Genomic DNA, 11,992 nt, shown 5'->3' on the forward strand with positions numbered 1-11,992 from the left:
CGTAGTTTTGGCCGTCGATCAGAGGAGATTTGGTCGTCGCCGTCTTTGTCGGTGACAGAGGGGACACGACCGCCAGCGACGTACCACGGCGGCCGCGGCAGCTTCCGACGAGAGCTCCAGAGCGGCCAGTAGCCGGCCGGCAACCACCCCTACTGCGTTGATCATCGCGGCCTCTTTGCCACCACGACCGCAATGTGTTCGACACTTTGCCACAAAGGTATGGATAGTGGAGATGAATTTTTCTTCCATCACTTCCTTTGTTCATCGGACGATTCGTCGTCGGATGATGAAGATCTAGTGGTGGCTGCATTGGTCGTTCACGACCACATTCAACGGCAGCTTCCTCGGTACAGGGGGTCAGTCCCTGGCCGTGCTCCCAACCTGAACCGCAACAGGGAGAGAGGCCACGCCCTTCTCTATGTCGATTACTTTTCCAACACCCCGCTCTTCAAGCCGGATAAATTCTGTCGCCGTTTTCGAATGGCAAGGCATGTGTTCAATCATATCTGAGAGGGAGTGGTTGCTCATGACCCATACTTCGAGTGCAAGACGGGTGCCCTTAGCAAGCTTGGATTCTCCTCTTACCAGAAATGCACCGCGGCCATCCGCATGCTTGCATATGGAATTCCAGGCGATTTGGTGGATGAGTGTGTCCATATGGGTGAGACAACATGTCTGATGTCAATGTACAAGTTCTGTCAGGCTGTGATCGAGGTGTTTGGCCCAGAGTACTTGGGGCAGCCAACTGCCGCTGATACAGAGAGATTGTTGGCGATCAACGCAGCTAGAGGCTTTCCAGGCATGCTTGGCAGCATAGATTGTATGCACTGGGAGTGGAAGAACTGTCCATTTGCTTGGCAGGGCCAGTACAAGGGGCATGTCAAGGCGTGCACTGTCATATTAGAAGCGGTGGCTTCGCATGATCTTTGGATATGACATTCTTTCTTTGGCATGGCAGGTTCTCACAATGATATCAATGTGCTGCAGCGTTCTCCAGTCTTCGCAAGGCTTGTAGAAGGCCACTCCCCACCTATCAACTTTGAGATCAACGGCCACCAGTACAACAAGGGATACTATCTAGCTGATGGTATATATCCTCAGTGGTCAACTTTTGTGAAAACAATCTCGAAACCCCAAAGTGAGAAGAGAAAGAGATTTGCCCAAATGCAAGAGAGTGCTAGAAAGGATGTGGAACGTTCTTTTGGTGTGCTTCAATCCCGATGGGGTATTGTTCGAAACCCTGCACTGTCATGGGATGAAACGAAGCTTTGGGAGGTGATGACTGCTTGTGTGATCATGCACAATATGATCGTCGAGGACGAGCGTGATGAGAGTATCTTCGACCAAGGATTTGATTATCAAGGTGAAAATATTGAGCCCCTGCACCAAGACCAGGCCACATTTGAACAGTTTGTCCAATTCTACCGTGAGCTGCGTGATTGGCACATTCATTTGAATCTTCAAAATGACTTGGTTGAGCACGTGTGGGATCACATTGACAACCAATAGATGTATTGGTTCATTTTATGTTCAGTTAAGACAATTTTGATTTGGTTGTAAAACTATTTTATTAAAGACAATTTTGATTAGGTTGTAAAACTATTCTAATTTCTAGATAAATATTTGAACGTGCAAACTAGTTTTGATGAAAATATGAGATTTTTTGCCCTGACGGACAGGATGAGGCAAACGGATGCGGCCGCGCGGTGGACGCACGGTCACCGCATTCCAGGACACGCCCGGACACGAACTCATTACCCTGTCCAAATAGATAGAATCCGAACAAAACAGACATCCGTTTGGGATCACGCAATGAAGTTGGCTTGTAGGGCCATTTCCAATGGGAGCTCCCCGCGTGCGTTGCCTCCGCACCGCAGCGACGAAACGAACGTTACCCTGACACAAGTGACAATGTTATGGTAATCCTAGCCATCCGTCGCTTCCGTGGCCGCTCCGCAAGCCAAGTGTATTTATGGACCATCCACATCCACGTGACCGCGTAGGTCCATCTGCCTCCTTTCTCCACATCTCATCTCCAGCTCCAACCTCCATTTCGCATCAGGATGAAGGGAACTCTCTCTCCCGTCTGGCAACCTGCATGTTGATTTCTAAGTTGTTATAGCTTGAACTTCCCGAGTTCATATTCTGCTTTCAGAAGGTCATGGTTTTATTTCCTTTGGCTGGCCGAGCTCCAGATTCGTCTCTAACTATGTCATCCTCGCTCCGTGAGTTTGTTGCTGTACTCATTCTTGATTTGGCGTACATCTTCTTTTTGCTGGTTCAGTTGATGCGTTCTTCTCGTAGTTTGATTGATTCCGGCGTGCCGATGATGATGCAAAAGCATCGGTGAATTCTGGATGAATGCGCTTGCGCACCACAAGGTGTGCGGCTTTGGTGATATCCACTGCGCTATACTCTGAGGCACGCATGCCGGATGCATGGATCCATCTTCTAAGGTTTTGTTTCTTTTGCTCGATTTCAAGGCCGGTTTGAGACTGTAGATTGGCTTCTTTGGAGTTTAAGTGGTCTCTGGCAGACGTGCAAAATGCTGGTCTTTTTGGAAATAATTTTTTGTGTTGCACAGGCACTTCCTGCGAAAAGATTTCGCCAACTGAGATTTGTCGTCACACAGGAAAAAAAATGGCTGGGAGCTGGTCCCAAATGTAAATTTCCTGACAAGGCTTCTAGGTTTGGGTGAGGGCAATCACCATCTGTGTGCTATGTGCATAACTTTTTTTATTTGGGGGGAGATATGTACGAAAAACTTGGAAAGAGAAATAGCACTATCCATAATATAAGACGCTTTTGCAAGCTATACATAAGACGTGCACAAAATGCACCTACAAATGTGGGCACAATGGATGTGGAGTATGTGCACCTGAGCACAAATGCACCTTGATGAACAATAAAATCAAAAAAAGTAAACAAATTAAAAATGAATTATACGATAAACTTTGACAAATATTCTGTATGCTTGCAAAATTTCAGCATGTAATGCCATTCGTCGAAGTCGTGCCAAAAGAAAAAAACAAAATCAATGTTCCAAAAATGCTACTTTTGAAAACATTTTGGAGTAGTGATTTTTTTTCACGACTTTCCAAGAATGTCATTTCATGCTAAAATTTATTAAGCATACAAAATATTTGTCAAAGTTTATAAAAAATCACAAATTTTCAGTTTTTTTACTATATTTTCATTTTATTGTTCATTAGGGTGCATTTTAGCTCGGGGTCAGGATAAGACTTTCGGCACAACAGGGTATATGTGTTGTGTAACCTCATTCTTTGTCTGGGGTTGCTCCGAGAATAAATATCCATTTTTTATCGTCCACTCTAGGGGTTGCAGACACACTTGCACGTAGCCGTTACAACAATAGCAGGGAAGTGAAGAGCACGCAACGGCATTCAAGGATGGAGGTGGACCTATCGGGACGGGGATAATCATTTCGGTCTTAGGAACCTATGGTTTTGGTACTACATCACCAAATAATCCTTACAATTACTAAGCTGTCTAGAAATAGAGGCCTAGTAAAGCTCCATGGTTTTTTTGAAGTGGGCCCGTGTGTAAAGGTTTGGTTTGATCGTGCGTCCCGCATGACAGTATAAAAACTGACATCCTACTGAAACACTTTTCAAATAAAAATAAGAAAAGCATTTAGGAATTGTATTTTTTGTGAATTCCCAAAATGTTCACAGATTTTTAAAAACTTTTGTGGATTTAAAGAATGCTCGTAAAATTATAGATTCTTCACGAGTATGAAAAAAGTATTTATGAATTCTAAAAAATGTTTACGGGTGCTATAATTGTTCATGTTTTTAAAAAAATGGTCACGAGTTCTATAATTGTATATGTTCAGAAGATTGTTGCAGTCAGGGTGGCAGAACACTACCACATCGTCTGTGTAGAGCCAGACACTAAAAGCAGTGTGACAAGTCGTCAGGCGTTGCAGACCATCGCAAGCGCGCCGCCTAGGTGATCAGGGAGTTGAGAACATTCACACAAAGGGTGAAGAGAATGGGTGAGAATGAGTGAGAACATTCACACAAAGGGTGAACATTCACACACGAGTTTAGGCCGTGGAGAACATAATCAAGATCCATTCGCGTGAGCAGCGGCCAAATCCAAAATGGGATACAGTGTCAAGAAGGAATGCCCAAGATACAAAATCGATACAAAATCAAAGGAGCGCGTAATGTCAAGCTTGAGGAGGAGCCTGGGCATCTTCAGGTTGTACAGAAGGGCGAGGTCTGCTACACGAGCAGAAAATTGTCGTGGATGCAACGTCTAAATATGAATGCGCTCTGATTAATCGAAACCATTGTCTGCAGCTTGGGCTTGAGCTTTCACAGAGAGCGTCGTGGCGTCAGGTCGTTTGGACAGAACGTGATGAACGCCTCGTTGCACCTTTGACAAACTGTACGCCCCCAAATTCAAGCTCTAACCATGGTCGACAAGAACTCGAAAGTCTTTCCCTGTCAATTTGATTCGGCACTAGTGGAAATGCCAGCCTTTAGCCAAGTAATTAGTTTCCTCAGCCTTATAGAATATCTAAAAAAAATTGTAATATCCCACCCTTGAGAGCAAATAGCGAACTAAAATTCTACTCTGAATCTCTTCATGGCCTATCCTCAAGTACTATGCGGCCAAGGAGATAAGGACTACGAACTTTGGTCTTGATCCTCCATGAACTACCTCCCTGTCATGCTTGTGATCACCAAATTCCGTTGGTGCCAGGTACAATGCGAGTCAACGTTCGCCCTTTCAATTAAATTCGAGTGCAAAAAAAACCCTATATCTTGGAGTATTATCATAACAAGCATGCATACAAAGAAATTATAATTAAAGACTTTTGTGGTATAGTATTAATTCGCTGGAATTAGCATATGTGGCCTGAGTAAACAGTATTGGTTCCATCCTAGCTAGGGGCACCGGATGTCCAAGAGCAACGATGAGAAGTTTTATTTCCGATGTAGTTGAAGTAGTTGTTTGAACTAGTAATAGTTGGAGTTGGGACTAGTTGGAGTAGCAGTAGTTTGATGGATGTAGTAGTTTAAACTATGTTTAATTATGCTTCAATTAGAACTATGTTTAATTATGTTTTAGTTTGAACTATGTTTGCTTTAAATGAGCTTGCTATGTTTAAAATGTTGTAGTAGTTGAACTGGTTTACATATTCAAATACATCATCTGTTGGAGTAGTAGTTTTACATCATCAAATATACATTATCTATTGGAGTCGAAACATATTCAGAGATGTAAAAACCACATTTTAATGGTGTAAATTAAACAACACCTACTTTTACATCTTCAAATATCCATCATCTATTGAAGATGGTCTTAAGAAGTACTATGCGGCCAGGTAGTGTGAACTTTGGTAATCACCAAATTCCGTTGGTGCCACGTGCAATGCGAGTCAATGTCCCTCCTTTCAAATAAATTCGAGTGCAAAAAAACTCTATCTATGATCATAAACAAGCATGCATGCAAAGAAATTATAACTAAAGACTTTTGTGGTATATTAATTTTGCTGGAATTAGCATCTGTGGCCTGAGTAAGCAGTATCGGTTCCGTCCTAGCTAGGGGCACCGGACGTTCCTGCCAGGCCCGCCGTAGTAGAAGTAGCTGCCCCACGCGCCGCCCTGGCCGCCGGCGATGTCGTAGCACCCCGGGTGGTCGGCGAGGAGCCGTAGCCCGGCCGCCGGGATGAGGTTGTTGTCCCAGTCCACGACCTGCACGTTCCGGAAGTAGGCCGCGCGGCCGTACCCTTCGCCGGGGAACCGGCCGCTGCCCATCTGCGTGGGCGTGTGCGACCCGGACGGCCGCGTGTTGACCGCCTCGCCGCCGAACTGCACCATGTCGGCGCCGCCGCGGCCGCGCGCGCCCAGGTGGGTGAAGAGGGAGGACGGCCAGTAGCCCACGAGCGCGCCCGACGGGCCCAGCTGCAGCCACCAGTTGCCCTTCTTGGGGTCCTTCCAGATCATGAGCGTGATGTCGAACTGCCGGCCGCCGTAGGCCGACACCGGCGTGATGGCGGCGCCGATCACCACCCGGCCGTTGGTCTGCACGAACCCCGCGCAGTGCAGGTTGTAGCACCCCGTCTCCTGGTACGCGTCGTTCTGCGTCGCATACGCAGACATGCATTTCGCACAAGAATTTAACCTTCTTTTTCTTGAATTTTCATGGACGAACACTTGAAGATGATTGAACTTTCAGACGACAATCGTTTAGAGAGCTTACGGTCCAGTAGGTGAAGAACCTGGGGCTGTTGTCCCCGTACAGCTCAGGGCTGACCTGCCAGCCGGCCTCGATGGTGTTGAGGTCGTTGCCGAAGGAGCCGGAGATGACCCAGATCTGGGACAGGCTGAACTCCGCCGGCGACGACACGTGCGCCGGCCACACGTTCAGGCTCGCCTTGGCGCCGTAGAACTGCCCGCCGCTCACGTACCCCACCGCGTGCTGTATACGGACCACAGTGACATTCAGTATCCGGTACACTAGTACTGTGGCCGTATCCTTGTGTCTGCATCCGTGTCCAAATGACTGACTGATAGTACTGTACTAAACAGAGACTGAAATAGAGGAAGTGGTCATCATGCTGGCCGGCGACTGACTGACCTCATGGCCGTTGCTGGTGGAGTCCCGCCGTGCCGCGGCACTCCGGGGCTTCATCCCGAACCTCCGGACGGAGCTGGCCCTGAGCAGGTCGCCCTCCGTCGCCCGCCTAACCGGTATCGTCCCCTTGGGGCACCACTCGCCGGAGCTCCTCCACGTCTGCGGCAAGACCTCCTCCTCGTCGTCTGCCACGGCGCCGGCATTCCCTGGCCGCGCCGCAGGTTCGTCCTGCACCAACCATTCCATTACTGATCATCTCAAACACAGACGCGAGAACACGATGCACATTGCAGTCGGGCAGTCAGTCAATCAGAACAACACTGCACGTACCTCTGGTTTCTGGCCTCTCAGCCTGGGATGATCGAACGCGGGCTGCAGGTGAGAGGGCACGCAGTCTATGACGTCGCCGTCGGGGCTCTGCAAGATTACCAAAATCAGTCCCTGCCAAGAAACGGGACAAATCACACGTACCATGTGACGAACGAAGGAGCAGAACGTGTGTCGTAGAGTAGTACGTGCCTGGATCGTCTTGACAGAGGCTTCCCTGACCCTGGCGAGCCGGGCCTTCATCCGCCGGAGCCCGAGCTGCTCCTCCCCGAATGTGCTGCCATTGCCCGCCGTCGCGGAGGAGACGAGGACGGGGAAGACGAGGAGGAAAGAGACGAACCAGGCAATGATTGGGCAGCAGCAAGAAGCCATTGACGCGGACGCGGCCCTGAGTTTCGTAGCAGCCTAGCCAGGTAGGATCAGAAGAAGAAGAAGAAGCTTTAATACTCTTGTGAGGCGCACACCGGCATTGGCGCGGTTGTCTTCTTCCTGCCGCCCGCCTCCTGCTGGCTATAAATACACGCATCCATAGATTTACTAGATAGACGGATAAGTAGATACCTGGGAGAATGGCGCTAAACGAACCAGCAGCGAGACGGAATTATGAGCAACTCATTTGGCCGTCTCTGCGCTCCGGGCCTTTTCTTCCGTGCGAGTGCGACGGACCAGCACAGCATAATTGTCTCGAAATGAGCACCGCGCGTAGCCATGCCTCCATCATTTTTCCCTAGCCCATATGTCCCCTCTCCCACTCCACGCTGTTGCACTTTTGGTCTTTCTTTTAGTAGATCTCAGTGGAGGCCAGCCCAGTGGCATGGCATGGTATGGTATGTAAGCTTTTCTTTCCACTGCAGGACGATGGGTGCCCTCCATGTGCCGAGAGATCTGTGCAATGTCCAGAACACTGCTTGGTTACTGGTTAGGCAGAACATGTTTTACATCCTGTTACCTTGAGTCCGTCCAGCAGTACAGACTGCGTACTTCAGAGCCACGATCGAGGTTGCTGGATTCCAATCCAGGACATGCCTGGCTCCTTTGATTCAAAAGAATTTCATAGGATTTTTAATCCTTATGATATTTTTCGCGTGTTGGTCATTTGATTCATAGTAATGGTATCCTTAGGAAGTTTTTCTTATGCTTCACTTGCACTTTATTTTTGGATGAATTTTCTTTTCATCCAATCAAACCTCTTTATACAATTCATTTGTTTTTCACGGGCTAGCAGACACTTTTTCACGCAAATTCCTATAGTTTTCTAACCTTAGGGCCTATTTGATTCATAGGATCTAAAAATGCAAAAATAATATAGGATGACACATGCAAAACAGAGGATTGTGAAAACACGTGAATCTGCATAATTGAGTTTTTGACTCGCAATAATACGAAAAGACACATGAATTGTGAAAACAATGGTCAAAGTAAGGTTTCTCATATATGGTAAAACACTCTTTTATCCAGATTTCTATAGTTTTCTAATCTCATACTCCCTCCGTCCCAAAATAAGTGTCTTGAGATTAGTACAAATTTATGCTAGAGCTAGTATAAAGTTGAGACACTTATTTTAGGATGGAGGGAGTATGATTTAGTGGGGCTATATTAACAATAACGTTAGAAACATAAACATTTTGCCAAGAGTACATAAACCATGTAAAAGTCGACAATAATGCTGCAGGAGGAAGTAAGGTCAGTACTACAGATCACTGACATGCATTTTGAGGAAAAGTACTTGGGCCTGCCGACACCGGAGGGTCGGATGTCTAAGGGACGTTTTCAGAATTTACAGACTCGATTAACCAAACGATTGATACAGTGGGGAGATGGCCTTTTGGCGCAACCGGGGAGAGAAGTGCTGATTAAGTCAGTTACACAGGCTCTCCCAACTTACATTATGGGTGTCTTCAAGCTACCCTTTTCGGTTTGTGATGATCTTACGCACATGGTGTGGAATTTTTATTGGGGGTCGGCAAAGGGCAAGAGGAAGGCATAGTGGAAGAATTGGGACTATCTCATGCAGCCTAAGGACGGGGGTATTGGCTTTCGTGATTTCAGGCTGTTTAATCAAGCTCTGTTGGCTAGGCAGGCGTGGAGGCTCCTAACCAAGCCTGATAGCCTTTGTGCTAGGGTTTTAAAAGCACGTTATTATCCTGATGGCAAGTTGGAAGACACGGTTTTTGCTGGAAAAGGATCATCTTCATGGCAAGCTATATGTCATGGTCTGGAACTGTTGAAAAAAGGGCTGCTGTGGAGAGTTGGAGACGGTGCAAGCATAAGGGTTTGGCGAGATAGTTGGATCCCGAGACCCTTCTCTTATAAACCGATCTCTCCGCAAGGGCGATGCCGCATTCGGTTCGTCTCTGGTTTTCTGAACCCTAATGGGTCGTGGAATATTGAGCTCCTTCGGGACTACTTTGTGGCTGCAGATGTGCATGAAATATTGAAGATTCGCGCCTCACCCAGATTGGAGGGAGATGTGATTGCATGGGGTCCTGGTCGGCATGGTATTTTTTCTGTCAAATCAGCATACGAGTTGGCCTTTGACGAGGATCATCGAGGTACCGCGACTGCGTCCAGCGCGTCGCCTTCAGGAAGCTGTGCATGCTGGGATTTCATCTGGAAGTGTGATGCCCCTCCAACTATCAAGCACTTTGGATGGCGCATGGCAATTGATGCACTCCCTACTTGGCAGAGGAAACATTGTATTGGGCTGGAGACTACGAGTTTATGCCCGGTATGTGGGACAGAAGAGGAGGATAATTTCCATCCGTTTGTCTGGTGTCAATTCGAACGTGATCTGTTTGTGGCTATGGCCAAGGTATGGAGGCTTCCAGACATTACATCTATACTGAATAATGGTAAGGAACGGCTGCTACACGTCCTGAGTCCTCTTATGAACTTGAACGCACAATGATAGTAATGATTTTTTTGGAGAAGTTGGTTTGTCCGGAATGAGCTCACTCATGCTAAGCCTGCCCCGCCGATGGAAGTCTCGGTACGTTTCCTGCAAAGTTACTTGGAGTCTTTGATTGGTATCAAGCAAAACCCACAAGCTGATCCGACCAAGGGAAAATCATATGTTGAATGGCGAATCCCAAGGAAGAGGGGGAGTAGTGCTGGAGATCAGGAGAAACGAAGATGGACGAAGCCGGATCCGGGGTGGTGCAAGTTGAACACTGATGGCTCTTTTGTTGCGTCAGGTGAAGCTGGGGCGGGTATGATCCTGCGTGATCATATGGGTGCGATCAACTACTCGGCTTGCAGGGTGTTGTACTCGTGCAGGAAACCCCTCGAGGCGGAGCTGTGCGCGTGTATGGAAGGCTTGTCCCTGGCGATACAGCGATGTGATGTGCCGATAGTGTTGGAGTTGGATTCTCTTGAAGCGGTCACTCTCATATCAAGCTCGGGAACGGATCGCTCGGTTTACTCTTCAATTGTTAGAGAGATCAAGTACTTATTGGGTTTAAGGAAAACTTGTATTTCCCATATTTTTGGAACTCAAAATAAAGCTAGTGACAGTTTAGCTAGTTTTGCTAGAACCCAAGGTAGAACCATGACTTGGTTAGGAGCTGGTCCAGTTGAAGTTGTGGAAATAGCATCGAATGAATGTAAGGACCTTGTGATTGAGTAATACAATGCTATTTCACCCGCAAAAAAATGATGTAGTTGATACCGATGCAATTGTCAATGACAAAAATGCCCTTCAGGAGGAGAAAATATGCATTTTTTAACATAGGAGAAATATGCAGTTGATAAAGGATAAAGTTGAAGCTGAAAAGAATATGCATTGTTCAAAAAACAGTCGATTAATGCTCAGAGACTCACCAAATAGTCGATTAAAAGATTAATCGGCCAATTAACTGATTAATCGGCCAAACTGCTGGCTGCCGCCACCAAAAAAATCACTCCTCTCCGCTGATGTCGGAGGAAGCTGCAGGATGAAGCCGATGTGGCCGACGGCGGCGGCGGGGATCTTGCTCGCGTTGTGGGGGTGTCCTCGGGCAGGGCGGATTCTCCCTTGACGATGGCGGCAGCATCGATGTTTTGGGCGGCTGCTCGGTTCCGGCAGGTTAGGCCGGTGGCCTGCCTCCTCGTTTGCGCGTCGTACTGCTGCCACTCGAGCGCGGCGTTGGAGTGCGGGGCGGGCCGGCATGGCATGATGGCGGGCCGGCCGCTGCCATTTCCGTCAGATCTAGCGCCTGGAGCCACGGGTTGTGAACAGCGTGGGTCAATGCCCTGCGCCATGATGTCGATGGCGTCGGCTTGGTGGAGGCAGCGGTGTGGTGGCGGCCTTGTGCTCTTATCGCATCATGACAATGTTCTGCTTGATCGGTCCCCCTTGATCTGGCTGTCGATGTGTTCCGGAACTAATGCCGGAGATCTTGCCCAAAGATATCTGGATCGGACAGTATCTGGTCGTTTGCGTCCATATGAGCCTATCTGGCTCAAGGAGGGCGTGGCGTGAAGCTCTGCTATTTGTTTACACCATGGGACATGTCGGCATCTCGATTTCCATGGCACAGACAACGGCGGAGAAAGTCTTGATGGTTGAGATCGAAGGATCAGTAAGGCGGAGGGGACCTTGAAGGCGATGGAGTCAGCCAGGTGTTTGATAACTTGCAGTAGCAGCAGTGTCAAGTGGGGGCAACAACACTGGAGGATTTCATTTTTTGGTGGTGCCCCTCGAGTGCCGAGTCGTGACTTCCAGGGTGAAAACCTAAGGTCTGGCCTTCAGTGGTTTTGCCTGGCAATTGCCTTGTTGAAGGTATTGTTTTGAGAACTCGGTCTTTCTCTAGGGTGAAAACCTATGATCTTGGATCGGGTGACGCCGCCGCTTGTGCACTGTTTTCTTCTTGAAGGCGTCGCTTTTGCAGACCTTTTATGTTTTCCGGGTTTTGTCTTTGATGGTGGTTCATATGTTGCTATTGGGAGGAGTTGACCACTGTGGCGAGGTCTTTTTTCATTTCTTTTTTGTTTTGTTTTCAGGCTGTGTGCATCCTGAATGTATTTGTTGTGCGATGGCGGAAACGTCTAACCCGATGTGGGTGATGTGTACGTG

General features: G+C 47.8%; 2 protein-coding genes and 1 non-coding gene across 3 annotated transcripts; 2 read left to right on the forward strand and 1 right to left on the reverse strand.

The window, feature by feature from the left end:
- The first annotated feature begins 684 nt into the window (after positions 1-684).
- Positions 685-1,509, forward strand: LOC147990338 (uncharacterized). Its single transcript, XM_087538133.1, has 2 exons — positions 685-820; positions 959-1,509. The coding sequence occupies exons 1-2, from the start codon at positions 685-687 to the stop codon at positions 1,507-1,509; spliced, it is 687 nt and encodes a 228-aa protein (XP_087394259.1).
- An 809-nt stretch (positions 1,510-2,318) lies between these two features.
- On the forward strand, positions 2,319-2,427 carry LOC125533293 (small nucleolar RNA Z188). Its single transcript, XR_007294215.1, has one exon. It is a non-coding gene; the product is annotated as a small nucleolar RNA Z188 (small nucleolar RNA).
- Positions 2,428-5,365: 2,938 nt separating this feature from the next.
- LOC125519029 (protein neprosin-like) lies at positions 5,366-7,690 on the reverse strand. The gene is made up of 6 exons (XM_048683948.2): positions 7,501-7,690; positions 7,132-7,344; positions 6,943-7,029; positions 6,616-6,840; positions 6,238-6,456; positions 5,366-6,116 (listed from the first exon to the last, which is right to left on the reverse strand). Exons 2-6 carry the CDS (start codon positions 7,309-7,311, stop codon positions 5,577-5,579), a joined length of 1,251 nt encoding a protein of 416 aa, XP_048539905.1. The 5' UTR covers positions 7,312-7,344; positions 7,501-7,690; the 3' UTR covers positions 5,366-5,576.
- Positions 7,691-11,992: the final 4,302 nt, after the last annotated feature.

The sequence above is a fragment of the Triticum urartu genome, chromosome 1A (genome assembly GCF_056163025.1).
Source record: "Triticum urartu cultivar PI428250 chromosome 1A, HENAU_Tu73, whole genome shotgun sequence".
NCBI lineage: Eukaryota > Viridiplantae > Streptophyta > Magnoliopsida > Poales > Poaceae > Triticum > Triticum urartu.